General features: G+C 53.8%; 9 protein-coding genes across 9 annotated transcripts; 2 read left to right on the top strand and 7 right to left on the bottom strand.

Moving 5' to 3' along the window:
• Nucleotides 1–2015: 2015 nt before the first annotated feature.
• PG998_000409 (uncharacterized protein) lies at nucleotides 2016–3702 on the bottom strand (the record flags this gene model as incomplete). The annotated part of the gene is made up of 3 exons (XM_066867227.1): nucleotides 2016–2549; nucleotides 2579–3495; nucleotides 3588–3702. The coding sequence occupies 3 exons, from the start codon at nucleotides 3700–3702 to the stop codon at nucleotides 2016–2018; spliced, it is 1566 nt and encodes a 521-aa protein (XP_066735642.1).
• Nucleotides 3703–4603: 901 nt separating this feature from the next.
• PG998_000408 (uncharacterized protein) lies at nucleotides 4604–9262 on the bottom strand (the record flags this gene model as incomplete). The annotated part of the gene is made up of 3 exons (XM_066867226.1): nucleotides 4604–5173; nucleotides 5226–5449; nucleotides 5500–9262. The coding sequence occupies 3 exons, from the start codon at nucleotides 9260–9262 to the stop codon at nucleotides 4604–4606; spliced, it is 4557 nt and encodes a 1518-aa protein (XP_066735641.1).
• A 1872-nt stretch (nucleotides 9263–11134) lies between these two features.
• Nucleotides 11135–11900, top strand: PG998_000407 (calpain; the record flags this gene model as incomplete). The annotated part of the gene is made up of 2 exons (XM_066867225.1): nucleotides 11135–11687; nucleotides 11758–11900. 2 exons carry the CDS (start codon nucleotides 11135–11137, stop codon nucleotides 11898–11900), a joined length of 696 nt encoding a protein of 231 aa, XP_066735640.1.
• A 47-nt stretch (nucleotides 11901–11947) lies between these two features.
• Nucleotides 11948–13006, bottom strand: PG998_000406 (uncharacterized protein; the record flags this gene model as incomplete). Its single annotated transcript, XM_066867224.1, has 2 exons — nucleotides 11948–12339; nucleotides 12406–13006. The coding sequence occupies 2 exons, from the start codon at nucleotides 13004–13006 to the stop codon at nucleotides 11948–11950; spliced, it is 993 nt and encodes a 330-aa protein (XP_066735639.1).
• Nucleotides 13007–13682: 676 nt separating this feature from the next.
• On the bottom strand, nucleotides 13683–15827 carry PG998_000405 (uncharacterized protein; the record flags this gene model as incomplete). The annotated part of the gene is made up of 2 exons (XM_066867223.1): nucleotides 13683–15226; nucleotides 15314–15827. 2 exons carry the CDS (start codon nucleotides 15825–15827, stop codon nucleotides 13683–13685), a joined length of 2058 nt encoding a protein of 685 aa, XP_066735638.1.
• Nucleotides 15828–16809: 982 nt separating this feature from the next.
• PG998_000404 (PH domain-containing protein) lies at nucleotides 16810–19230 on the bottom strand (the record flags this gene model as incomplete). Its single annotated transcript, XM_066867222.1, has 2 exons — nucleotides 16810–17275; nucleotides 17348–19230. 2 exons carry the CDS (start codon nucleotides 19228–19230, stop codon nucleotides 16810–16812), a joined length of 2349 nt encoding a protein of 782 aa, XP_066735637.1.
• A 79-nt stretch (nucleotides 19231–19309) lies between these two features.
• Nucleotides 19310–21079, bottom strand: PG998_000403 (PH domain-containing protein C19A8.02; the record flags this gene model as incomplete). The annotated part of the gene is made up of 1 exon (XM_066867221.1): nucleotides 19310–21079. One exon carries the CDS (start codon nucleotides 21077–21079, stop codon nucleotides 19310–19312), a length of 1770 nt encoding a protein of 589 aa, XP_066735636.1.
• Nucleotides 21080–21852: 773 nt separating this feature from the next.
• Nucleotides 21853–22814, top strand: PG998_000402 (uncharacterized protein; the record flags this gene model as incomplete). The annotated part of the gene is made up of 2 exons (XM_066867220.1): nucleotides 21853–21987; nucleotides 22191–22814. 2 exons carry the CDS (start codon nucleotides 21853–21855, stop codon nucleotides 22812–22814), a joined length of 759 nt encoding a protein of 252 aa, XP_066735635.1.
• A 104-nt stretch (nucleotides 22815–22918) lies between these two features.
• PG998_000401 (Pre-mRNA-splicing factor rse-1) lies at nucleotides 22919–26929 on the bottom strand (the record flags this gene model as incomplete). The annotated part of the gene is made up of 3 exons (XM_066867219.1): nucleotides 22919–24230; nucleotides 24415–26494; nucleotides 26686–26929. 3 exons carry the CDS (start codon nucleotides 26927–26929, stop codon nucleotides 22919–22921), a joined length of 3636 nt encoding a protein of 1211 aa, XP_066735634.1.
• Nucleotides 26930–26947: the final 18 nt, after the last annotated feature.

Raw genomic sequence — 26947 nt, 5'->3', positions numbered from 1 at the left:
GGCCAGGGGGCGGGGATTCCAATCCGTTTGCGCATGATGGATGACTACATAACCGACTCCCTCGGAACATGTCAGGCATGTGTGTTTCTTGTGTAAGAAGGGCGAACCTTTTGTCCGCTCCATGGTAGCAGTAGCATCATGCAGTGCAGTGCGGCACCTACATACAGTCAGCCCCTCATCCGGGGCACGTAGCCGACTGCAGACAGCAGCAGTTTCGCACCCCCAACAATTTTCGAGTTCCTTCTGTCCATAGGACTCGACGTCAGGCGCCGAAGCATTGCCAGAGCTGTTTGCGTGGTAGGCGCCCGCATTTCAGGTGACATGGACTGTTCATTTAAAGAGCTGCCAGCGCGCCCGGCTGAATCAGTCACCAACGAAGGGCAAACGCTCAGGTTGCAAACGTAGGAGGAGTACGTACAAAGTGTCTCAGGAGCCAAAAATAGTCAGTCCCTCCCAGCATGTTTCCTATCTATCACTCGACTGCCGAGCCGCCAACGAACCGGGTCAAGGGTCCCACGTCCGTTGTCATATCTTGGTCGATAAGATCTGGACCGCCCTACTTATCTTTCAACGACAACTCCTGCACGAGGCACAGCAGCCTCGATACCGTCCAACGAGAATGACGGAAAGCCCTGGCAGGACCTGCCTGAGCCGTCAGCCACGAAAGCTACCATGGAAACAGCAATGCTTAACTGCAGGCAAAGGCGCATATACCTGCCAGCTTGCCGCCCTTGTGGCATAACTTCATGATCTTTAGTCACGTCCGCAGGTGGGTATCAGAGCTTGCTTCCCCTCCCTCCCTTGCCTGCCTTATTACATGCATCACTTCAACGCGAGCATCATCTTGAGGCTTATTTGCCCGTCCAAAAGCTACGTCGAGTCACATGACCACTTACATGCTGCGAGTTATTGCAGCTCGAATTCCTGCCAGACACGCATCCTGGCCTATCGTGACCTAGACCGATTGGTCCAGCACTCACAGGGAAGCTCCTTTAACGGCCGCTAGGGGCCTCATTGGTTGTTCGACCCATCATGATCAAGATATGCTTATCTCCGGTATCCCTACAACAATTGCCCACTACCCAGATAATATGATCTGCAGTAGTAGTAGCCGGGGACCCAAGACGCTACAACAGGCTACGCAGTAGCTCTTCTGCCGCCCGGGCAAGAGTATGCGAGTGGGAATATATTGCCCTCTTAATCCCTCTCAGGCGAGCTTTATCAGCTGGCTTCGCATATCAGGTCGGTCATGGATGACCTGTTTCCAGAGGGAAATGGCTATGCATGAAGTATATATGACGCAGATGCTGAAGAGAATCATATGAGGACGTCGCAGTTCCCGCAGCCGGTGTGTTTATTTCCTGGGGCTTTGGAGTCCAGACAGCCAATGAACGTAGAAGGAACCGAGGATGCCCAATCACAACGAACTCGGTTGTTTTCGATTTCACAGCTACATGATGCAGGGTCTAGACCGAGTGGCACATTCAGTCCCCCAGACTAACGACGCACGCCATGGAGAGTCTGCAAACCGGGGGTAGCTTGGTAGGTATGTCACAAACATTGGACGATGCCAAGGTATATGGTATAGACATGGAGATCTGCCCAATCATGGCCTGTCAAGGCTACCGGACCGTTGACATGACAATGCCGCCAATCGTATCTCACATATTTCAGATTTTCGGCGTATGTATAGAGGATACTGTTTCCGAGTACATCTAGAGTCCCCCACCAAGTCATGATATGTTCGCTCGAGGTCGATGCATCCCAATACCTTGATACCTGCGATTGCTTCGTCTCTTGCCCAGCGATGAAAGAAAATCTTGGCAAACCCCATTCTGAGCACCCAGTGTAGTGGAATTCAAATATATTATACGCAAATCGACCAGATAGCGAGATTCACAGGAAATTGATATTGGGTCCATGGGTGAGAAAGTCGTAGATGAAAGGAGTCTACAAAAGAAAGGGAAAAGGAAGAGATAATCGATTCGATTTGAAATTTAGGTGAAACAGACAAATCATGCATGTTGTCTTCCGCCCCAGCGCCCCCTTCTGATCAGCCTTATGGTCTTCACGACCGTCGGTGGCCGCTCCTCCTCTGGGGCATATTTTGTATTTTCGTTTTCTCCATCAATACTACTGTCCCTTTCCTCTCTCCCTTCGATTGCAACTGCCTCTTCTTCCTGTTCTTGTTCTTGGCCCGTGTCTTCTCTTTTCGCCTTCCCGCCACCACCATTCCCTTTCTTCTCGTAGATCCCGATGGCTCCCGAACCACCGCACAGCTGGGACCCCTCGCCCTTGCAGCGCATGTCGCACCGGCCCTCGTCGAGCCTAACCGCGCCTGGCGGCAGCGCCTTGCCGCACCAGCACTCGCGCCCGTACTCGACGCCGGCCACGCCGAAGCCCCGGCCCGCGCAGAAGCCCATGCAGCCCTCCACCGTCAGCGTCTCGTTGCCCATCATGGCGTCCGGCAGCACCCGGCCCGTCTTGCCCTCCTCGAAGCACCCCTGGTACTCGAACCCGCTGCCGCCCACCTTCTGCAGCGCCGTCACCTCGGTCGGGGAGGAGCCGCCGCCGCGACGATCGAGCCGTTTCGGAACACGCTCAGCAGGCTTGGCCCGCCGCACTTCTGCCCCGCGTTCCCCGAGCACGGCATGCGGCAGTCGGCGTTTCCCACCAGCGCCGACGGCGGCGCGAGCGTCGTGCCGCAGAAGCACTCGCTGCCGTACTCGAGGCCCGCGAGCGGCAGCCGGGCCTCGGCGCAGAAGGCCAGGCACTTCTCGATGGTCATGTCGGCGCCCGCGGTCGCGCGCTCGTTGAGGGCTCGGCCGTTGGGGACTTCGCTGGCGCAGCCGAGGTAGGTCGCGCCGCCGGGGGCGGTTACTGTGGTTCCCGCTCCTGCCCCTGCTACTGAGGTAGTGGGTGTTGATGACGATGATGCCGCCGCCGGTCTCGCCGTAGTGGACGGAGTCAGCGATGACGGTGCTGGTGATGATGATTGCAGCGGCGGGAGCGACGCAGAGGTAGTGATGGCGGCACGAGTCGTTGCTGATACAGAAGCGGCGGACGCGTACGACGTGACGGCAGCTGACGTTACAGCCGGCGAAGTCGTCGTTGTTGCCGATTTAGCTGCAGTGGAAGTAGGCGGGAGCGACGACGACGAAGAGGAAGCTGCCGATGACGCTATCGGCGCATTCGCCCCTCTAGTAGTTGGAGCAGGGGTGGTGGCGGGGGTGGCCGATACACTTGCAGGCCCCTTTTGGACTGCCCCTACGGCGGGAGCAGGCGTGGGCAGCGTCGGGGCGACGGTGAGCGGCGCGCTCGTCTTGGCTGTCCCCGGTGTGGGCAGGCCGACGCAGTACCAATAGCCGGCCAAGAGCTGGGTGTTGCAGAACTTCCCCTTGGGGCCCAGGACCGGGTTGTTCCCGTATAACACGTCGGTGCCCCTATTCGAGCGGAATATGATATCCTCGCAGGTATCGCCCTCGCTTGCCATTACTGCACACAGAGGTAAGCGCGGGTTCTCAGGTCAGCCCATGTGGGAGATAGGAAGAGAAGAATAGGGGAGGAGGGAGGTGCAGACAACGTACTCCATCTTTCGCAGTTGGCGGCGACGCCGGTCTGAACCGGGGCAGGAAGTGGCGTAGGGTTTTCCAAGATGGAACTCGTCGTAATCCACCAGTAATCGGGCAACTTGTTCTTCATGGCTGCAACTAGAATAGAACGGTTTGTTTGGTTCGTACAATGATTCAACAGGATGCTAGGTGAGCGAGTACCTGCATGGTTGGTACCATCGGTGCGACTCGGCGGGCACAGGACCCTGCAAATAGCTTATCATGGCCGTTCCATGACAAAGAAATCATATCATAAGGGACCGTTACTTGCCGGAAGACAAAGGCATCACTCAGGGCGTGGGGCGCGCAGATGGCGGGATTGCAGTTCTAGATCCTCCCTGCGAACTTGCTGTCGGTTAATTCATACATAAAATATTGCCCCTCTAGCCTGCCTAAGCTTTCAAGGAATGACAAAGCGCTATGCAGCAGTGACAGCGCTGGTTTTGTACGCTTCCGGTCGAGAACTTTGGCCGCAAAGCAGAGGCCGTCTTTGATCAGAGGCGAGAACAAGAGAACTACAGGCGGCGGAACCACAACACGGACGTTTGCTGGCATCCGTATACAGGGCTTGCTTTGATATATATTGTATTGAGTATATCTGTTGTCCTTCATCCACCACCACATGCGGAACCATCGTTCCACATCTAGGCCGCGGCACTCTAGTGGTAGAAGAGCCGGGCTCGAAAGAAGCGCTGACTTGACGTCCCCTGATCCAACTAAGACCGACAGTAACAAAGTTGCCCAAGCCATATAAACTCCTCCCATGATTCACTGGTTTATAGTGCGTAAAACCCCGCTGTTTTCAGGTCGTTGATCCATTCCATAAACATAACAAAAAAGTACCTTACGCCACAAGAATATTGGGTATGACTCGCTTAAAACTCGCACGAGGGCCCCCTGTTGGCCAAATATCGTACAGAGAAGGTTGGCAGTGGTTGATACAGGTGAAGGGTTGAAAAAGGGTTGGAATTGCGGTTCGAAATATCACATCATCAGTGTCCACCATCCGTTGTAGTTGGAATGCCATTGATACCGTTGATACCATTGACAAGAGGCTTCTCTGGCGGCGCTCGGTCGTGTACCCCATTAAGCTGCGCGGTGGGTGAAACGGCCGAGGGCGACATGGCTCCGTTGATTTCAGCTGTGTCATTTGATGTCATGCTCCGCGGCGTCAAATGCGCACCGTTCGTGACCGACAACTTCTGCTGTTCGGTGAGAAGGTGGCCAAGACCCTGTTCAACACATAAACGCGGGTAGTCTGGCTCATCCGGTCCGACTGCAACCAGACCCCCACGCCTCGGAACTCGGGGTTCCGGGAATGGAGAGTTGCTGGGCTTGTAATGGCCAGGTTTGTCTTCGGCCACAAACTGGCCATTGATGTAGTACTTTTGCCGAGGGGCAAAGCCTTCCCGGCTGTTGGCATCGGGATCTTGCTTCCATTTCGCTGGTGCTGACCACAAATTCAACTGGGACTCGTGTTCCGGCAGTTCTCGGTAGCATATCGAGAGTCTGACGTTGCGAAGATGTGGGAAGTTGGGCAAGATGAACAGGAAATCGGATTCCTGAAAGTTATGTTAGCAGTAGCCCAAACCGTTGCGCAAGATGCTAGCTTACCTTCACGAAAAACATGTCTGTCTCGAAGAAGAGCTTGGAGGCTTCGCCCCGAAGTTGCTCGAGCTTTTGGTAGGGAACTTTGCTCGGGTCGCCGCCGTAGTAGTCGGGAAGTTGTTCCCCAAGATGATACAGCTTGCCTTCGGTCAGGGCGTATCTGTCCTGTTCTACCCGCCAGATGACCCTCTTGGCGACCGGAGAAACTGGTATTCGCTCCCATGCTGTGTCTGGAAACTGTTAGTATCGCCTCGGGACATCATGCCGAGGGCCAACTTACATCGTGAAAGATTGAGATCCTTCTCCCCGAGTAGAAGCGCAACTTGCGTGTTCAGAAGCCATTGCTCGCGCCCATCAGGCTTTCCAGTCGCATCCGGCTTGATCGTGTCGTACCGCACACCTTGGGCACTTGTGAAAAGCTCGGCATATTCCTTGCGTTTTGGGTTCGGACATCCGTCTAACCACCGTAGAAGCGGCGGTAACTTGGCCAGGCGGATTTTTTCCTGCTCTTGAAAGATACGCAGCTGCTCTGCCTCGCGGGCCGCGCGCTTACGTTCTCGTTCCTTGCGCTCTTCCTCCTCGCGCAGCTTCCTAGCTTCCTCGGCCGCCTCCTTCTCGAGACGGAGTCGTTCCTCCTCGAGTCTTTGCCGCTCCTCTTCTTCTTTGCGTTTCCGCTCTTCCTCTTCACGTTGCAGTCGTTCCTCTTCCTCTCGTTTCTTTTGTTCTGCTTCTAATCGGAGCTTCTCCTCTGCCTCCTTCCGTCGGCGCTCTTCCTCCTTACGCTCCGCCTCTTCACGCGACCGCTTCTCCTCTTCTTCACGACGTTTCCGCTCGGCTTCCTCTTGTTGTCGTTTCTCCTTCTCCTTCTCTTCGGCTTCTCGCCTACGTTTTTCCTTCTCCTCCACCTCTCGCTTGCGTTTTTCAGCCTCTTCACGCTGCTTGGTTTCCTCGCGTTGCTTAGCTTCTGCACGCTGTTTGGCCTCTTCGCGCTTTTTGGCTTCGTCCTTTTTCCGGGTCTCTTCAGCAGCGCCATTTTGCTCTGCTTGGCGTTTCTTCGATTCCGTCTTTTCGCGTTCGGCTGGAACCTCTCGGTTCACACTGATGCTAGCAGGAGGCGTATCTCGCATCTCGATATCCATATCTTCTGAAAATACGGTTATGCTGGCTTTCTCCTCGGAGCTGGGATAGTCCATCTCCTTGCGTTCGCGAATGATCTTCTTGGGCTTTGGCAGATCCTTGCGCTCATCGTGAGACTGGGACTTCTGGCGCTTAATCGAGTCTCGAGACAAATCACGCTTACGCTGACGGTCATCTGGGGATGAGCCCTGGCGAGGTCGCTTCTCTTTGCCCTCAACATCCAGCCTTCTCCTCTTTGCTGGGCCATCTCCCTCGTCCTTTTCTGCAGTTCCTTGCCTGGGAGGCGTCACGCTGGACCGGTGTCTCTTAGAAGAACCGTCACCAACCGACAGCCTGTCCTTGGAGTCGTCACGCTTCAGTGCCTTGGTCCTATCGTGGTATTTCTCAGAAAGGCGACCAGCTCGCGGCTTCTCCGCGTTGTCATCATGTTTTCCATCACCCCGATCAGATGCATCTCGAGCTGATATGTTGGATACAACACTTGAGCGGCGTTGTTTATCCTGCTGGCGCCCCTTCAGGTCCCTGCCCGATATCAGCTTCCGTCGAGGTTTGGCCGTCTCGCCTTCAGACGACCCTGCAACTTCGGATTCAGTACGCTTCGGTTTCGCGACTGAGGTTTTGGGAGGCACAGCTGGCGACGCTTCTCGGTCTGAAATTGCTATAGCAGGGACCTTGTCGTCCTTTTTAGGACGACCTGGCCCACGCTTCGGCGAGGTTTCATCCATGTTGCTGATGGATTGTCGCCGTTTCTCTTTCGGACTACTCGTAGGCTTGGCGGATGGTAGCTTCTTCTTGCTATCTGGCTCCCTAGGAGGACTCGATGGGCGGCGCTTCTGAGGACGGGCGTTGTTGTCTTGAATGGACTCAGGGCGCGCAGCACGCTTGGCCTCGTGATCCTGTTTTTGATGGGATGGTGATTTGGCTTTCGAGATCCTGTGAGACTTCCTATAATCGTCGTAGGCGTCCTTCAACATGTGTTCTTCTTCCTTCCACATAGGCCCTTCGCGACGTCTGGCAATCTCATAATACGTTTCTCCCTTATAACGGCGTGTTGGATCGAACAATGACTGGTTCAGGAGAAGCTGTATAACCTTGGTGTTCTCGCCCCCGATAGCAGCAAGCATCGGAGTGCTGTGCTCGCTCGGAAGAGTTTTAACTGGCGCAGGATCTGGGTTTGCGCCACCCAGGGCAAGCAGTAACTCTATAACAAAGTTGTGACCGCCACGTGCGGCCGCCACTAGGGCTTCGGCATCGTCGCAGCTTTCCTTGACCTGTAAAATGCGTGTAACAGTTTCAGAATCGCCACGAGCTGCTGCTTGGCGCAATGTCTTCTCGTCAAGACTCATGTATAACAAGTGGTTGCTGGTCTTGGTAGAGCGCACAGTGCCGCCGCGGCGAGAAGCTGCAGCTGCAGCACCACTCACAGACGCTGCAGGTGACCGGCGCGGGCTATCGGCTCCATGAGACGAGGTATCTTGGTCGTGAAGTTGATGGTCCTCCGAAGTTCGCCTCAGCTCACCCATCTTGGTCCTTGCGTCCATCAAAGCTGCCCGGATCTCATCGGCATTGTCAACGTCATCAGGGATTTTCTCCAAGGGCTCTTGTCCTTCAGCATTTGGCCTCCGCGGGTTGACACCAGCTGCAACAAGCAATTTCACCACTGCAAGATGACCGTTTTCGACAGCATCGAGGAGTGGCGTGTCCTTGTCATCGTTGCGGCAGTCGAGGTTGCACCCAGCCTCGATTAAGAGCTTAACAACATCCTCATGTCCATTCAGACAGGCGACCTGAAGAGGGGTGTTTCCGGCATGATCGCTAAAGTTGAGATCCTCTGGCCGTTCCTGCAAACGCATCTTCGCTACATCGTACTCGCCTTTGGCACAAGCTTTGGCGAAGAGGGTCTGGCCGTGAGCATCCAGGTGCTTCTTATGGACGCCATGCATCTTGGCGGGTGATGCAGTCGAATCGCCCGTCAAGGGCGTGGCAATACTCTTGAGTCGCGAGGACCTGGGATGCGGGCTCCCACTGGCAGAAGAGTCGTCCGACTGATAGTCGGTGGACATGAGAGGAGCGGGTCGGCGTTTTTTCAAGACTCCGTTGGAAGACTGCGCGGGAAGTTGAGTCGATGCACTCCGGCGATGAAGGCGCGACTGAGGCGAGTTAGACCTAGCACGCGAAGTATGCTTGTCGTGCAAGCCACGTCCCGACGAAGGCTTGGAGCCCTGCTCTGAAATACGCGGTCGTCGAGCCTTGTGCAAACCGTCCTCATCGTCAGACTCCGCTTTGGGGGCCTTACGCTTCAGCTGTCTGTCAACGGACTTGGCCTTATCCTTGACGAGCCTTGGAGATCGTGGCCTTGCATGTTCAGACTCCGAGGCCGAAGATCGCCGCCGCCGTTGAATGTTGTGTTGTCGGTCTGGGTGAAGTGGAGGAGAAGCGGGCACCGAGCTGAGGCCACTGGATGCGGCATCCTTGGTTCGGTGTTGGCCGTCCTTATCAAGTGGTCGTTTTTTCTTGAGTGGGGGCTTCTCTTCACCCACATCGTCGCTTCGCACGCGGTCGCGAACTTTGTTGTCCTTGCCATCTTTGCCGTCTTTCACCACCTTCTTCGGGGACACGGGGGTGTCACCGATTTCGCCTTCGCTGTTTTCTTCATGCTTGATCGTGATTACCTTGCGGGACTTGGCAGGTGATTTGTGCAAGACGATGGTCTCAGCGTCCGAGGTGCCATCCTCCTCTGGTGGGTTCAACTCCTTAAGGGGCGATCTAGAAGTAGCCGTCGTCGTGGTCGTGGCTGCCGTCGTCGGTGCAGCTGGCGGCGGCTTCAGAGTATCGGAGGGCCGCTTGGGAGAAGTAGCGACTGGCTTCGCGCTGGACTCCACAGCCTGGTGTTTCGGCTCATCCATATCACGTTTAATTCAGAAGCCACTCTACACTGCAGTGAACCATCATGGCCACGCTTCGGTAATTGAGGGGACGGGACTCAAAATCGGGTTGAGAGCCTCAATGCGCCGGGAGGGTGGCAGAAGTGTCGAGTGGTGGAAGGGTTCCGGGCCTTTGGTTGGAGACTGGCAGGTTGTGGTTTCAGAGACACCACACCACACCACACGCACACACACACACACACACACGATGGAATCGATGGAAAAGGGTTGGAAGGGAGGGTGGCGCCAGATTGAAACGAGACACGGAATAAATGCACAAACACCTGGCACAGTATCGAATGCAGGCGGCGATACGAAAAAGTCGAATTTGTAAAGTAGAAAAGAATTGGTTGGGGGGAGGAGGAGGGAATGGAATTGCTGTCGGGGCGGGTAATACTGTGTCTTGGAAAGTCGAAAGTGAACAACAGGAGAGGGAGTGATAGTTCGGTTCGATGGGCTGCCTTGAAGAGACTTTACTCCTGGTCGGGTTGGTTTTGGAGAAGGGTTAAGGCGAGTAGGCCTACCTGGCACTGGGAGGAGATGCATGGGGGAGCAGGTAGGGGAGTAGGGGAGTAGGGGAGTAACCAGCTAACTAGTGTACTTGGCTAGGCAGACCAGGGCCTATGAGGGAAAGGCTAAGGTGCAGGGGATGGCCATGTACTTCTGGATAGGACTAGGACACGCAGCCAGTCCAATCACGAAACACACTGCTCGGCAATGATACATTTGACTGTTGTTGTTGTTGTGTTGTGCGGCGCTGTGCTGTGTGGGCAGAACCAACGAACAGGATAGGGTATACGCTCTCGGGCTTCCAGGTATAACAGATGATGGAAGGCTTTCTTGGTCTGTTTAAGCTCCTACTATCCTACCTGTCTGGCTAGTCAGGAAATTATATACGAGACTCGAGCCGGAACCTGAGTCACCACCAACACACGTCAGGGCACGTGTGTACTTCGATGAAGAAAGAAAGTGAACACGAGAGAGGAGGGACGGGCGGGCAGACGGGCAAGACGGGACTAGGCCGGCAAGGAGGCGGAAGGCAGACACAGTGAAAGTGAAGGCAGACAGACACAGACACAGGCAGCAGGCAGACTTCTGGGCAGCAGGCAGACCAGACCTCAGACTTGCAGAGCATAAATGGCCCGAGCTCGGCCTGCAGCAGCCTGCCTGCCTTAGTGCAGTTAGCGTGCCTCTGCTGCCACTTTTTGTCCTGGGCGTGGCCAATCAGCCCGGCCGAGCAGAGCCCACCTCGAGTTCTCCTTTAATGTTTTGATGATTCGATGCCACCAGGTTGCAGGCCACTGGATGCCACTCACCACTGATGACTGGAAGACTGGATGCCGCTGGATGCCACCCACTCGCGTCGTCGCTTTGCTCTTTTGCAACTGATAAGCCTGTGCTGATCCCACACCTCGCTCCCCGAACACCCCCAAAAAGGCGCACTCTTTTTTCTTCTCCTCTTCCGCTGCGCTGGCCTGTTTGTTCCCTTCTTCGCCCCCAACCCCCATCCGACCCTGTTTCTATCCTTCAGGTCCCCATTACTGTCAAACCGACCCAACCCACCATCCACCTCTTGCAATTCGTACTGTTGACGTCGCCGTTTTTATGCGCAACTCAAAGTCGGACTGAATATCACTCACACAACGTATCGACACCGGTTCTGTTTCTTTCAGCTCCTTGATACGCCGCCACCACGCGTCTGGACTCTTTTCTCTCTGTCTCTCTCTCTCTCTACCGTAGCCGCCTGACGACGTCCGTGGGCACACGAGGACACATGTCATCGAGGCGCCACCTAACACACAGTCCTCGCCAGAGCCTTGCCTTGTCTTGGGTTTCCGGCCAAATCTGGTCGTGATGGCTACCATCGATGCTTCCCAGAACGTATTCCTCCCGGCCTCTCTTGACGATGCTCGCATACAGGACATGCCTCTTGCTGCTTACTACATACCCAATTTCCTTTCTGCCGACGAGGAGCGCGCCCTCTTAGATAAAATCGTATCAGTCCCCAGGCCTAGGTGGACACAACTGACACACCGTCGTCTCCAGACTTGGCCGTCCGAGCTCATCCAGAACCGTCTAGTCGATGCACCTTTACCGGATTGGCTGAACAAACCAGTCGTTTCTCGCCTTCAATCCATTCCCGTTTCTCCTGACGGACTTGCAGGCCACATATTTTCCAACAGTCCGCACTCCCGGCCGAATCACGTACTTGTCAATGAGTATCCCCCAGGTATCGGAATCATGCCTCACAAGGACGGAGCAGCGTATCACCCCATAGTTTGCACAGTGAGCCTAGGATCAAGCCTCGTTTTGGACATATACAAGAGTAAAGATGACGGCGCCTTGGACCCCAGTCCGGTTTATCGTGTGCTGCAAGAGCCACGGAGCCTGCTTATTACAACCGAAGGTCTCTACACCGACTACTTGCACGGCATTGCAGATGTCGAGGAGGACCCTAGACCTATCCGAAACCACAGTCGCTAATTGGGGTCTCCTCCGGTCCAAGCAACCCTTTGTAGAAGGCCGCAACTCTCGAGGCACCCGCACCAGCCTGACCTATCGTGATGTTCTGAAGGTTACTAAGCTGGGAAATAAATTTTCCATTTTGCAGAAACGATAAAACATGTGATGACAGCAGCAACAAGGCTACTTGCAATGGACATGTCCTTAATATACTAGGGGCACCATGTTCCATCTATGCTGTATCCTGTCCTGTCCGAACTTTTCGGCATACCACTTTCTTGTGTCCCCAGCTGTCACACCAAGGTTTGTTGACACGAACAACAGCCCGCAGATGATCGTCCGGTTGTATAACTGGCCTGTGGGGGCCGCCGTTATAGCCAGGGAGAGATACAGCAGGCATTCGCATGTGTAATGCGGGCAGATCAGATAAGCAAACATGCCATCTTCGGGCAACGAATACTTCTTTAGACTGGCGAGGTACTTGTGGCATCTATATTGCATTATCCATGCGACCAGGAAAAGCAACGTTCCGATGGCCTCGTTGGGTGATGGCTGCTCAAACTCGAAGGAAAGTTTTCCCGTTTGAAGTAGCGAGGCTGTGGGTATATGAGCATTCACACCATGAAAAAAAAACTTGGTGGGGCTGAACGGCAGGCACTCACTTGATGCTTCAATCCAGACGGATACGTTCATACACGCGTAGTAGGCCATTCCGAGTACCCAGTGAACAATCCACATCTTGGACGCAGACGGTCGAAGGACGGCAAAGCACTCGAATAGCCGTCTACACCCTTGCATAAACATGAGCAGCCACGTGAGCACGGCCTGGTTTGTGGTCATGGAAGTCTTCAGGTTCTCAGCCTGCGCCTGCGCCAGGAACGTGATGATGACGCCATTGGACAGGTATTGTGCCGCCCAGAATAGGGAGCTGCAGACAGACAGAATATAAAAATGTTTAAACCATGAATGGGGGATATTTCCCATTGACGTGAACCATGCAATGAGTTCCGTGAAGTGGCTGGATGATGCTGCCTTGCTAGTAGCAACGCCTGCAGCGGCTGGTGGAGGCGTTTTTGCTTGACGCGGGCCATATTCCAGCAACAAACGCCGAGCCGACTCGGGCGTGGCTGCGACCGCGAGGACGCCTGCAGCGGCTAAGACGAAGAACGTCTGGCAGAGCTGCGCCGGGCTGACTCTGTGCGTCAGGAAATGCTCGAGGCTGTGCAGTAGTGGTGGGAGCAAGGCTCCTCCTCCCTCTTCCATCTTGATGGCTGGCTTGAAGTATCTCGGCGGGAGAATATGAGACAGAAAGAGAGAGAAGTATATAAACCACAAGGCAGAATCAATATGAAAAAGGGGAAAAAGAAAGAGAGAGGCCAATGACTAAAAGTCAATTCGTCCTTAGGGACTGCTCAGAGCTGCTGAGATTGAAGATACGGTAAAGTATTTAGTTGGGATATGTAGTCGTTCGACGAGTGGAATCAACACTAAAACTCGGGTGGCTATAGATTCCGCTAGAAGGATTAAACTAGGTACATGTATGCAGCAAACCCGTGTTATTGGCCAACCCTGGTCTTCTTGGGCATTAGCATGGCAGTGAGTTATAACGAATTGTCACTTCTACCCTAATAAGCCGCGTGTGTTCACGATAGAAGGCTACGCGGGTATGATGGAAAGCAGAGTTTGGGAGCAATACGGCTCTTGCCGTGCTTGCATTGCATATGTATCTCCCGTATTCTTTCTTGTCCACGTATGTCCATGTCTAGTTTATACAGTATAAAGGATGGCAACTCGGATGCTTCATGTGAGAGGATCCATCCAAAAGCAACAAGGCTGAACAAGCAATATCATTTCGCTCCGTGACCCGCTACATGTACGAGAAGAAAAGGAAAAACTGTCACCGTCAGTCGTCAAGGCGCTGGTTTAATCGTCACTCGCTCTATGAAGCCTCGACAGCTTTCTTCACCGTGCTTTGCGTGAGTTCCGTATCACCCCGGACAAGTTCGGGCTTGCTCTGACGCCCAAGCTTGGCGACTAGCTGTGTGTTCTGGGCCTGCAGGTCGCCCACTTGCTCCTTGAGTAAGTCGATCTGCTTGAGGGCCACATCGCGCTCGGCGCGGACATTGTCCAGCTCGATGGAGAGGTTGGACTTCTCCTCGCGCTCGAGCTGCTTACGCCGGCGCGCCTCGGCTTTCCGCTGCTCGTTGGCCTTCTTGTCCTCGAGGCGCTGCATGTCGCGCCGGTACTTAGCCTCCTGCTTAGCCACCTCGCGCTCGTGCTTCTCCCGCATCTTAGCGATCGTCGCCTCGTCGCGCTGCGCGTCCTGCTCCTTCTTAGCCAGCGCTCGCTCCTGGGCCCGCCGGAGCTTTTCGTTTGCCTTAGCCCGACGCTGCTCCAGCTTGCGCAGCTCCTTCTCGCTGTGGGAGGGGGCGTTAGATTTGTTCGTGACGGACTCGGACGAGTGCGTAGACTGTACATCCCCGGTGTGGGCAGAGATGGACGGCGTGAGAACTGCTCCATCTGCCAGAGTCATAGGGTTTTCCGGCGCGGCATCCGAGCCAAAGCTGTGGAAGCTGTGTAATGATGATGTATCATCGTCCAAGTCCGATGAAGACAAGCTAGCCTCGGTGTCCCCGCCCTTTACTGACCCAAAGGGATTCGGTAGGCGTGAGGCGGCGACGGAGGCGGCGGCGCCAAGCGCGTTCGAGATCATACCATATATGCCGCCCGAGCCAGTAACCGCCTGTTCTGCATCCTCCTGGCTCCTGATAATATTCGGTGAAAGCTCCGTCGTCAGAGCTTGCTTTTGCTGCTCGTGGGGGATCGTTTCCTCTACCTTAGCAGCCTCGTCTTTGATTTGGTTGCTGACTTCGTCGTGGTCCGGGAAGTGGTCTACTTTCATCGCCGAAACCCAATCCAGGAACTTTTTAGCATCACCAGCAATACCAGCAGGCGTTCCCCTCTCGACCATGAATCGAGGCACACTGCCACCTGGATCACTGCGAGTCACCATTAACCACTCCACCATTGTCTCGGAATCGTCATCCTCCTCTTGACCATCCTCGGTACCTGCAAAGCTGATGGTCTTGCCTCGTTTTCGGCTTTCTTGTCCCCCCACATCTGATGCTGAGCTGGCGAGGGCAGCGTTTCGTGCTGAACGGACAAGAACTTCTTTGCCTAGAGCTTCAGTGGCAGCTCCTTTTGTTGCTTCTATCTCATCCCTGCTGAGATCAACGGAGGAGCGGACCTTCCGCAGAGGCTTGGGAGTCTTGATCTCCCGAATAAGTTCTACTGACTCATACTGTCCTCGAATGTACTCGTTCCGCGGTGGACAGTCAGGGTGTGTACATGGCTTCGAGACGACAAGGAAATATCGCGAGCTTGACTGGACTGGCGTGTCAACAGCGGTATCGGATGTGAGTAGAAGCGTGATGAACTCTCTGGGTGTCGTGGGGCCTGGGAATTGTGCAGATAGCTGGTAGACTATAGTATACATTAATATTAAACTCGTGTTTAGAAAGATACTTGCTGGCGTCGGCAGAGACTGTACTGCCCAGGCGAGCAACATACCTTGCATTTTCCCGCATCCGTCGATGGTCTGGTTGACCGCACGCTTGTCTGCACCGATGCCGCGGATCTTGCCATCACCGGGCGCTCCTTGTACCTTCAGGCTTTCAGCAAATTCGGTCTCCATGCCGAGCTTCCAACGCTCGAAGGTCAAGCCCTGGTGAACGCTTCTCCGTGCAAACCAAGCACCCTTTTTGTCCTTGGAACCCATCCGATACACGCTCACGCCCAAGGGATTGTCGCGAGGGTTCAGCTGCACTTCCTTCCATTCCTTACGCAGTTTCTCGGCGCGTTCCGTCGCCTTGGCGGCAATATTAGTGGCGGTAGGGTCGGTCGCGGATCGAGGTCTGCCTGCGGGCGGGTGTGGCTGCTTTGCTGCGGCAGAGCCCGGTATCGAGTCGATGAGGCATTGCGCATCGACAAAGGTCTCGGTCAGGAAAGGCTTGGGGTCGTCCTGACTGACCTCGCCGAAGTCGATAGGACCAAGAGACTTGAAGGCCTCGTGAGGACTCGTCATGTTGTCGTTTCGGGCGGTAATCTGAGGGCTGATATGTTATGCAAGTCGTGTGTCTAGATTGATGCCCATATAGTTTTGAAGTAAGGCCAAAGGCTAATTCAGGCTGCACCCAATTTCGTGGTTGTTGGTGGGGGATGTTTCTACCAGAAGATCTCGCTTCGTTGGCAATACAAAAATAATGTGTACTGATCTGATCTAGTCTGGGCTGAGTGGAGCTGATTCAACGTAGCTTCTGCTATTCTTTGAAATAAGAATGCGACAACAAATGGATGGACTGGCTGTGAGGACGAAGCATGTATAAAGAAGGAGTAGCTATTGCAACTACTGACGTCACTTGATGGCGGGCGGTAAAGCGCTAGAAGCTACTGCTGCAAGGGCACTGGCTAGCTGGCCTGCCTAGTGCCTTGAACATGCATCTCCCCCGTGTCTCAGGCGACGTCAACGGCGGAGCACCCACTCCGCGCGCTGAAAGCTGGAGAAGCTCTTTGATCGCTGATGGCACTCCAAGATCTGAGATGCTTTCTAGGCCCCAAAAGGGAAGGAGAACGTGGGCTAGCCACAGAAGCCAGAAGCCAAGTCCCCGTGGACGTGCCGGGACTCCGGGGTGCCGGTGTTTTGGCTTGCGGGTCACCCACGATGACTTCTCTGCCTGCTTTGAGGGGTGACACGAAGGAAATACTGCTTGCGACATCTATGACATAACCGCCTCTCATGCCATACCTCTGTTTTCGTATTCTTCTCTTTCCTGTCCTTGCTTGCCCCTTGTACAACTTTTGTGATTAGTAGGCCGCCGTCTTGAACGAGTGCAGTAACATATCCTTGGATCTACTATTAAACAGAATAGCGAAGAGCAAGTTTCAATGGAAGCCCATAGAACTGGCTCACGCGCATTTTCGCTGTCTAATTATAACTAATATAGAATGTAGACATGTATATATCTAGGTAAAGTAGTAGTAGGCTAGTGAAGAAACCCGTCACCCCCTCAGCTCATCTTGAGTCCCTCCCTCTCCGCCAAGAGAGACTCTTGATCTTGTTGGCAGCTTCCGCAATACTCCTCATGCCAGAGCTTGAGCGCCTCTCGTTTCTTGTCGTCACCTTTGTCTTGAAGGACCTTTTGGTTACCAGCAGCGGCACCGCCCTTGCCCTTCTTGGAGCGCGACGACGATGAGTCGGGAGTATTGGGCTCTTCGAGAGCGAGCCGGACTTGGTCACAGCGGCTGTTCTCGTCGAGAAGCCAGTTTTCCCACTCGGACTGAATCATCTCACGCTCCACGCTGTTCACCATACGCATAGCCACCAGCAGATCGTGTCGGTAAGACCCCAGCTTCTGCCTTTGACGCCGCAGACGACGTGCTGTAGCCCGGCTGGTGCTTGAGAGTGAGGCACCCGTGTCCTCATACGGCGCATCAATGTCGCTGCTATTTGCGATGGACTGGAATGTGGAGTAGCTGCACCGCGGTTAGAAACATTGCAGACAGAGGGTTCAAGGGCGTGTGGGCTTTGAATGAGTCTGCACTTACCAATAGCTGTCTTGCGGCCAACTGGGCTGCAGTGCAGAGCTCCTGGCCGCCTGATCGAGATCCACCAAGTATACGGCCTTGCTCATCATGACATTAGGACCGACGCCGAGGCGGCCCATGAACTTCGTCGCCTTGCGCTCATTCCACCAGGTCGATGTTCCTTGAGATGAGAAAATCACGTTGGTGAGCACACTAAAGGCCAATACGGCCAGAATAATGCGCTGCGCAGAGATAATGTCCCATATCTTCTTCACGCCGGCAAAGGTCCACATCATCAGCGACGACGCAACGCTTTCCATAAAAGACCGAACGGTTTCTATGACCATCGACGTGATGGTCCGTGGGTTGATGTATGCCTTCTTGGACGCCTCGCTCTCCCCAGGGGTGAACAGAACCACTTGCGTCTGTTGGCCGAGATTACCATATATTTGAATGGCCCTCTTCGTCCGACCATGCGGTCCTATCCTTCGTACTTGGTCGGTTGCTACATCGGCCAATTCCTCTGCATCTTCTGCAGCATCATCCAAAGCCTGACGTTCAATCATGTTTTTGGACAGCGTCGGCGCCTTTGACCAAACAACTTTGGTAAATATAGCCAGTTTACACTTGGACTTGGCTACGTGTGTGATGACGGTCTTCGTCACCAGCTTGAAGTCTCGAGCGTGCGGTAGGTGCCATGGTGTCTTTATATGCGTAACAACATATGTGACATGATCGCTGAACATATCTATGGTTTGTTGGTCCATGATTTCTTCTGCCCTAGCTTGACCCAGCATGGTGTGGTACTGAACGTTGAAACGGAATATTCGCTGCATCTGGCCAGACTCCTGCATGATCCAGGGTCCTTGTGCGATCTGTTTTGCCCTGCGTTCGAAGTACAGCTTGGGAAAGACGAAGCTCTTGTCTCCAAACAATACGTGGAAACATGCCTTGGCGCTGATCTCGAAATGGCGCTCAGCCACTTTCCGTTGCATGTCTTCTGGCTCGTAGTGAACTGGGTGAGTGGGAAGTTGGAGTTTGGGCATGACTCGGCGTGAACCCCGCCCGCGAGACTTGTAGGCAAGGTCGCTTCTGGGACTGAGTGCTCTTCCCATGGCGGTCCCATCATCTGCTGGCGTGTTCGCTGATACCTCCTCCCAGCTATCAATGCTGGGACTTCTCTTATCGTAGTCTTCGCTGGTTTGTAAGTTGATGAGGGTTCTGACAAGCTCCGACACGTCCATGGGCTCCTCGGCCTGCAGGTCGTCCACCAAAACATTGAGGCGAGAGTGCAGCAAATCAAGATCCTCCAAGAACGTCTTGATGGTGATTCTGCTGTAGCTGTTGCCTGCCATCTCTTGATTCAGGTGCAGGAAGATAAAATCACAGTCCTTGCCTGGTGCAGCCGTCACTTCCGTGATCGCATCCAGCGGAATCGTATATGCTATAACAAGACCCATCTGGTGTCCATAGAAGTACATGTTGTCTGATGTAACATAGACACGACCATTTCCTGCCATGTTCCCTGCGGGCTTTTCGACATCAGAGGTACTGCTCCAAGCAGCTCGGAAGACAAGCACAAGCTTTTCGTCAAGGGGCACGCTTGGAAAAAGAAGACGGAACTGGGCAGCATTCGTCTTCAACTCAATGGGGTAACCGGACGGGAACTGCTCCTGTGGCAAATTGTCCCTGCTTGGCGGAGGTATAATCTTTGCATCCATGCTAACAGCCTTTTTGTGTGCCGTCGCTGAAGTGGGCGTCTGCAGGTCACCATTTTCGGTGGCTGGACTCATCCTGATCGAGGGCGTATTCGGTCCAAATGGATCATCTGGGCTGGCGTCGATTCGGCTCGGCCGTGGCGCATATTGCCTGGCCCATGCATTACTTCCCCAGTAGTTGGCCATGATGGCTGTGGGCAGGTTTTGGCCCGAATCGGTATTGAGCGCTCGGTCACCACTATAGACCACAGCTGTTCTACTCAGACTAGTCGTAGCAGGTGCTTTGGCCAGCGTCGTAGGGGGCTAGATTGCCTTCTTGGTTCTCTGGGCCAGGAAAACCTTGGTTGTGTTGACGAGGAGATGCCGTCGCTGAGCCGATCACAGGGGCAGGATAACCTGGAAGCAATCCGTGACTAGCTGAGATAAGACTGGCTATTCCACCTGAAGGTGGAGGTGGCATGATGCCTGTGTCAGTACTCGATGAGAAATTGGCTTTCCTGTGTAAATCAAGCTTCTGCATGATACGGGCTGCGTGGTCTCTGCCGCTTTCACCCTCCTCACGGGTCATTAAGGCAGTCGCTGAACGCTTGGGAGCGGCGCCAACATCGAAACTTTGCCTAGCGGCATCGGACCCGGGCACGGCCAACGTGTTGACCCGGTCGAGGTTATTCGGACCGTCGTCAAGTAGTTGGGCATCCAGTGATTTGGCCGAGAACTCGGGCATGGATGGCGGAGTAATGGCAAACGCCGGATCCACGCCTCCCGGTAGCGACGAGTTATCACGACCAACACTCGCTTCAAACGCACGCTTCTTCGCCACCTCAAAAACCTCGAGCCACTCCATCAGCTGCTGCTGAGTTTCGGCTTGAAGCATGAGAGTCTGGGTTCTAGTCTTGACCTCAAAACAGAAGCGGCGTTCCTCTGCAACCGAAGGCTTGGCGTTGCATAGCAGCACACCAATCTCGTCACCCTGTAAGACGCCTTGTGGCCCATTGACAAGCCACCCAAATATACCGTCACGGCAATAGTACCACCTGCGGACCCAGTTGGTTCGAACCGGCTTTCCGGAGAGCGTTCTCAGGAAGAGCCAACCCTGTTTCTCCGAGATAGTGGCCGTCTGCCCTTCGGTGGTGACGTTCATTGGCCCTTTGGATCCCAAGAAAGGCACGGTCGAGGCGCTATAAGTGTCCAGCTCGCGGGCCGGCTTGAATGTCATCAGAGTCATCTCACCGACTTCTCTTCTAGCTGCCTGAAGCTCCCTTCTGAAAGACGATTCGGTCGATTCCATCTCTTTGGACCAGCCCTTAACGCGGTCCATCTCATGACCCCATTTAGCAAAGCCCCCTGAAGTGTCCCGCGAACGTTTCATTTCACGCCAAATGTCCGAGGAGACCTTGACCAAAAGTTTATCCAGGCTGAATCGTAGTTGCGGGGCCATCTGGCAGAAGTCCATCGACGCCTTCAGGTAGGCCTTCCGTGTCTCGTATACGGCAAACGCATCCTCTCGTAGTGAGGAGGGCTCTTTAGTCTTGGATTGGCCCAAGTAGCGGGCAAGCGTTGTATCGAATGTTTTCTGTGTCTGATCCAAAGCTCTTCTGGTCTCCTTGAAAGATCGTAGGTCGCTGGACAGAAAGTTGCGGATGGGCTCGGCAGACATGGTGTCCATCTTCCTGGCCACACCCACGACTTGAGTCCACCATTCTCGGGAGCCTTCGGAAAGGCGCTTCAGCGCCAGGGCGGTGTAGTCATGATCGACCGAGGTGACGTTGGCTGGAGGGATGATCTTGGAGAGGTATTCGTTGACTGTAGCCTCGAGGGCTTGGACGTCGTGCGACAGCTTTCCGCCGGCCTTGGCATACGCATCAAGCCACCTTTCGATAGCGTCGACCTGATCGGAGAAGTGAAGCGAGCTGGCCCGAAAGGAGGGGGAGTCGAGACCTGCTTCGTTAAGAATTACGGGAATCGCTGGACTCGGTTGACGGTGATTGACTGGATTCGACGGTGTGGGCGGCGGCACGGCGCCGGTGTCAGACATGATGGTCGTGTAGGCGGATGTAGGAATGGGAAATCAACAATAGCATACGTTGCTACGTAAATGAACACATGCAATTTAAAAGAAAATCACCCAAGCGATATCCCGTAAAAATGAAATCTTAGGATGTGCGGGAAGCCGCAGAGGAGAGAGACACGAACTCCTTATTGTGTCGAGGTCGCAAAGGCCTTCATCGTGTCGTACGGAGGGTTGGGTTGAGCTGGATAGTATTGGGTGTTGAGAGATTGCGAATGACGTTTCTACCATACTTAGACAAAGATGGTGTTTGTCCGTTGAGTCTGTCTTGGCGATGCAGGGATCAGCGGGTCTCCCCCCGGTGGCACCCTACTAATACTACTAATAGGCCCCCCGTTAGCCTTACTTTCTAATGTCCCTGAATGAGCCTGACTTATGCGAAAGCCATCTCTACGTCCATGCACGACACAGAAGACAGCAAACCCCCAACGGTTCGGGGATTAATTAGGTTCCTCTAGGTAATGTTAAGATGCAATAGTAGCAGTTCTGGAACCTTTTCTAGGGAGCATCTGTCGCTACATTGCCTGCGTCCCATATCGGCTAAGTAGACGTCATGATAAGGAGCGTACGCCACCCACTGTTACAAATCCGAGCCATTCAAATCACAACTCTGATCTTCGCATACACTGGAATTAACTTCCTGTTCTTTCTGGGGCCGAATATCTTCCTCTATTTCGTCTTCTCTCCTGTATTTATCCTGTAGCCCTACTGTGTTCAGCGCTTGGTATAACCGTGAGAAAATGGCCACGGAATCCTGCTGTACTTGCGCCACCCTCCTCGCACAGGTGCCCCGCTACGGCCCCTCGGAGAAGCCGCTGCCACAGCATCGTTATTTGGAGTGCTGTCCACGCGTCATCTGCGGCAACTGTCTACATGTACGATTCCCTAGATACTGACGAAAGCCACGATTGTACTTCTCCCCATGCCATGCGCGCGAGTGCATCGGTCTCCATGAGCTTGTGTGAAGCATGGGCCTCAGATTTCGGGGGCCCAAGTACCAGAGACCAACGGGGGGCGAGCATCAGACTTATGAAGTTCATATATACATGGCAACCTCAGCTGACGAGCCTCTTTACAGAAAAATGAACGTTTCAATGACTACTGCCCCTTCTGCCAGATATCCGTGGCCCCTACCACGTTGCCTCAAGGCCTGAAGGAACCTCCTTCGTACAATACAGTGGCGACGGGGTCAGCCGAGCGCATCCCTCCTCCGCCATATACAGCATCTGCCAGCAGGCATGCGGAACCCCTGGATGAGAAATCGGTCTCATTGGACGGATCGACTTCAGCAGAGGATGTGTTACACTTCCTCAACCACAGGGATGACACAGTCACCTCGCTGTCTCTTCGTTATGGGGTGCCTGCGGCTGTCCTGCGTCGTGCAAACAATATCACCAGTGACCATTTACTTCAAGGTCGCCGGACAATAATTATACCAGGGGAATACTACAAGGGTGGTGTTAGCTTGTCTCCCCGGCCTATCGAAGGCGAAGAGGAGGAGATGCGAAAAGCCAAGATTCGACGGTTGATGGTGGCGTGCAAGGTCTCCGAATACGATGTGGCCGTGCTGTACCTAGAACAGAGCAACTACGATCTCGAAGCAGCGGTAGACGCATATGTTGGCGATGAAGAGTGGGAGAAGAGCCACCCAAAGCACAGATCAACAAGAGGGAAGAGTAGTGTGTCGAGGTTCATGCCATAATTAGCTATTGAAATTGAAGCTCATCATGATATGTTTGCCGAAAGTCAAGTTACGCTTATACATCCTCAACGCCTGACCTGATATCATTTCCCAAAACGTACAAATTAAAAGGCAGACCGCGTGCGAATATCCGATATCTTTCTCTCGATCTCTCTGACGGACCGATCGAGCTCGCCAGCAATCATCTGCTTCTTATCTTTGGGAAGCAACGCGAATCTTTCGCACAGATCGCCATCGATTGCGCCTTTGACGGGCGCATAGTACCCTCTGTACATCAGATGGTCACGACCAGCAAGTGGCGGGTCCTCTGAGCGCATATGTGACTCCAGACTCTGGAAAAAGTCGGCATCTTCGCGGCTGACCAGAGGAATGAATACACCGACGGTGCCTTGCAAGCCACTCCAAAGCAGAACATCCTGACCACCCACAACCAGATTTGTTTTGCTAATACTCGTCGGAACATCCTGCGTGTAGAAATGAGTCATCAGACTGAGGCGATGGTTGGCCCCATGAAGGTATTCTCTTGCATGCTGAAGGTGCGCTCCGGCGCCGTCTTCGTCGGATTCCAGGCTGGCCTTTTCAGGACAGCGAACAATCCAGACGTTGCCAAACATGTCACCACCTGCTACTGATTCGTAGTCGACCATTGCGGTGGAGGTCACCCATCTCGGGACAGTATCATCGGCAAAGGGGATGATCTTGTTGCTTTCGTATTTGTAAACAACGTAAGTGACACTTTGCTTGGCATCACCGACGATAATTCGACTGCCCTGAGTCTGTAAGGAAACAATGGCATTGGGCGCGACTTCAGCCTGTGCCTTCCGTAGCAGTTGCCTCAGGCCAAGATCATACGCCCGGAGAGTCTTGCCAATTCCGGCCAGTAGCCTCCCTTGAAACTGGACCAAGGCCATGGGCGGCTCTTCAACCTTGGTCTTGTGGATAAACTCGATGGTACAGCCATCGTCGCTGATGCTGTAGACATGAATGAACCCTGCGGTGAACTGGCGTGGCTCGAATATCATGTCCTTGCCAGTCCCGACCACCAGGAAAGTCCTGTTTTCTTGACTGGCAAATGAAACCATGCAAACGCTCACTGCAGCTTCGTTTTCTCCGAGGTCAAGAGTTTGAAGCACTTTCTTTTCCGTCAAAGGATCAACAACGCTGATGCAGGATGACCAGTGATTGCGGCCCCGCGGGTATCCGAAATCTTCCGGTGCCAATACCTTAGCATCTCCATTGACGATTGACGGATCTGCCAACAGTTTTGCTCGAAGCTCTGGCGGCAACGTGCCATTCTCTGACTCAATCGTGTAGAAATAGGGGTGTTCGGGATGTTTCGCTAGGTGCTTGGGAGTATATGTTAGGGGAATGGACTCTTGGAGAATTGTGTTCCCAAGGTTGTCGATAGAGAAGATTCTGTTACCACTCGTTAGTAAACTGAGGCTATAGAGTATATGAAACAAACAAGGGTAAGATTGAGGAGAGTCAGAAGGAACAATTGGTACAATATAGATGTGTTATCCTCATAGCTCATGGCGTAGGATCCCAGTTTCTCATCATTCTCGACGTTGAAGGTGGAAGGAGGCAGAAAAACACTTACTTCAGGTTTGGTCCTTGGATCCCAACCATGCCCTCGTCGCACTGCTCACTGCTGAAATTCCATCCCCACTCCAAATCATCGTAATCCAATGGTGTCATCATGAAACCTTTCGTAATTGGATCCGAGTAACCGAGCCAAGTTCTAGAGCTCAATGCCAGCGCACATGTTTGCCCTTGCACAGAAACCTGGAAAAGCTTAACGGGTTTGGGTCCCAGAAACTTTTGCCGAGTATCTGTCAGCTCGCCAGTGATCTCATCGAGGACGGTCCTCAGATACACCCCAGAATGCAGACCGATATGGAGGTACAAAGTAGTGCCACCAAAAGACGAGTCTTCCATTGCCATAATGGAGAGAGCAGATGGCGCAGCTGTGAGGGCTTGTACAGATTTGCTCTCGAGAGTTGACTCGGGATCCAAACTAAGCACACGGACTGTGCAGTCATCGCAACCAACGGCAAGGAAAGAGCTTCTCAGGCGTCCTTCAGGTACCTCGCCCAGGCTCAAGCAGGTGACTGTGCCGAACATCTCCTTTCTTTCGTCATATTCGGCAAGCGAACCGTCCGAATCCATTTCGAAATAAACTACCTCCCCCGAGCTGAGTGCTACAGCGACCTGCCGCGCGTTGGTAGAAGCAGCAACGATGGAGCGATGTTGTGGAGCCTCCCATTCATTGACGCGTCCTTGGCGAATGTGTCTGATTCCCTTAGGATGTACCTGGATCAAGCCGTCGTCTCCAAGCTGCTGCACAGCTAGTGTGGGAACAGAAGACAGAAAACCCGTGTCCGTAACCTCCTCGACGGTCTCCCCAATGCTTAGCACAAGAGTGCCGTTGTTGAAAGAAAGTACAATATATGCGTCGTATTGATCACTTCGTTGCAATCTCGTGGTCCACACAGCTGATGGGACGCCGGGCAGTTCAGAAGCAACAATCTCATTCACGGCGAGGCCATGTTTCAACGTGCGGAATGTGCTTCGTGCTCCGTTGCCGCAAATGGAGTAAATCTGAGGCGCATCATCCGCCGACAAATTGGCAACCTTGCAATCCACCAAAGGATTCATGGAATTGATGCTCTCGACAAGGCTAAGGTTCTCGGCAACCCTGGGATAAAAATAGGCGGGAGTATATGCCTCCTTGGCATCGGTAGGGTAATCATCGCTCGAAAATTCGAGCTCCTCGTCATCGTCGCCCAACTTCTCAAATTGGTAGAAGTGATGGTTTCCGAACTCACTTGCCGCGAACAAGAACCCGCTCTTGAGAATGCAGAGACTTGTAGCGACCGGAACGGTGTCGAAATACTTGATCTTTAAACGTCGAACCTCTCCAGTAGCATTGCCTTCTTCGTCTTCGGCCATGTCGATGGTGACCTTAAACAGATCACCATCTTCACTCTGCAGCAAGAAGAAAAAGGCGCCTGCGCTTCCCTTGAGCTTATGCATGACGCCCGAGACAATTGTCCGCTTTCGCTGTGGATCTTCGGTGGCTCCCTTGCGCCTCGGGACAGGGACGCGGAATGCCTCTTGGTTCGAATGGCGGTACGTTATGCTCTCTTCTCCACAGACAAGCACGCCGCTAGGGCCATCGTTGCCTCCAGGAACTTGGAACAGTATGGATGCAGTAGGGTCGACTGGCTCACTCCACTTCCTCACCACGTGGTTTAGGCCAAGATCGAGCTCGTAGTAGACAAGCTGCGTCTCTGCCTCATCCACGGCCTCGCCTGTAGGATCCTGATCGCTCTCCGTGTAATCGATCTCAAGGGCGGCGAAGACGGGATTCGCATAGCCAACATCCAGGGCCACCATAGCAAGCACCAAGGTGCCTGCTTTGTGTGCTTCCAGTGGCGACGAGATGGTAAGCTCGGCTTGGGAGTTCCTATTCAGAACATACACGAGCTTGTTTTTCTCGACCGACGCAATCAAACACGCACGTCCTTTCGGATCGCACGCGAGATACTGGCCTGGGATAACGCGACGCAGACCGGACTTCCCAAAGGTCTCGAGTTTGTCTCGAACAAACTTGTTTTGTTGGGGGTTATACTCGACGATTGTGATGCGACCGGAGTCAGTGGCAAGAATTATGTAATCTGCAGAGGGCATGTTAGCCATGGCTGGTAGGGAAGTTGATGGTGAAATGCGGACCTCGAAATCCTTGGACTTCCTGGAAGAGGTCTCACGTCATGGTGATGATGATGATGATTCCCATTGTGCTTCTGCCGGAACTTCAAAAGAATCACTAACTGAAGCCAGAGAGATAGGTGGTAATAAGATAACGTACCCTTATTACTACCGGCCAGCCGGAAGGCTGCGATGGACCTAATGATACCAAACACATCATGGGATAGAAGCGTGATGACTCTGCCCTGCGCCGGATCGGGCCGCAGCAGCGTCAGGCGCGAACCTGAAGCTGTGAGAATCTGTTGCTCCTTGGTGCCGCTGAACTGGCCGACGATTGCCTGGGTAATGGTTGTCGGAGGCTGGATGGTCAGCGAGTAAAGAAACATATTAGAAGTTGCCGCCATCTTGAACTGGACTGCGCA

Source organism: Apiospora kogelbergensis (genome assembly GCF_038363985.1).
Source record: "Apiospora kogelbergensis strain CBS 113332 chromosome Unknown utg000001l_segment0_segment0, whole genome shotgun sequence".
Taxonomy (NCBI): Eukaryota; Fungi; Ascomycota; class Sordariomycetes; order Amphisphaeriales; family Apiosporaceae; genus Apiospora; species Apiospora kogelbergensis.
The sequence above is the reverse complement of the archived record's forward strand: the minus strand, read 5'-3'. Positions and strand labels throughout refer to the sequence as shown.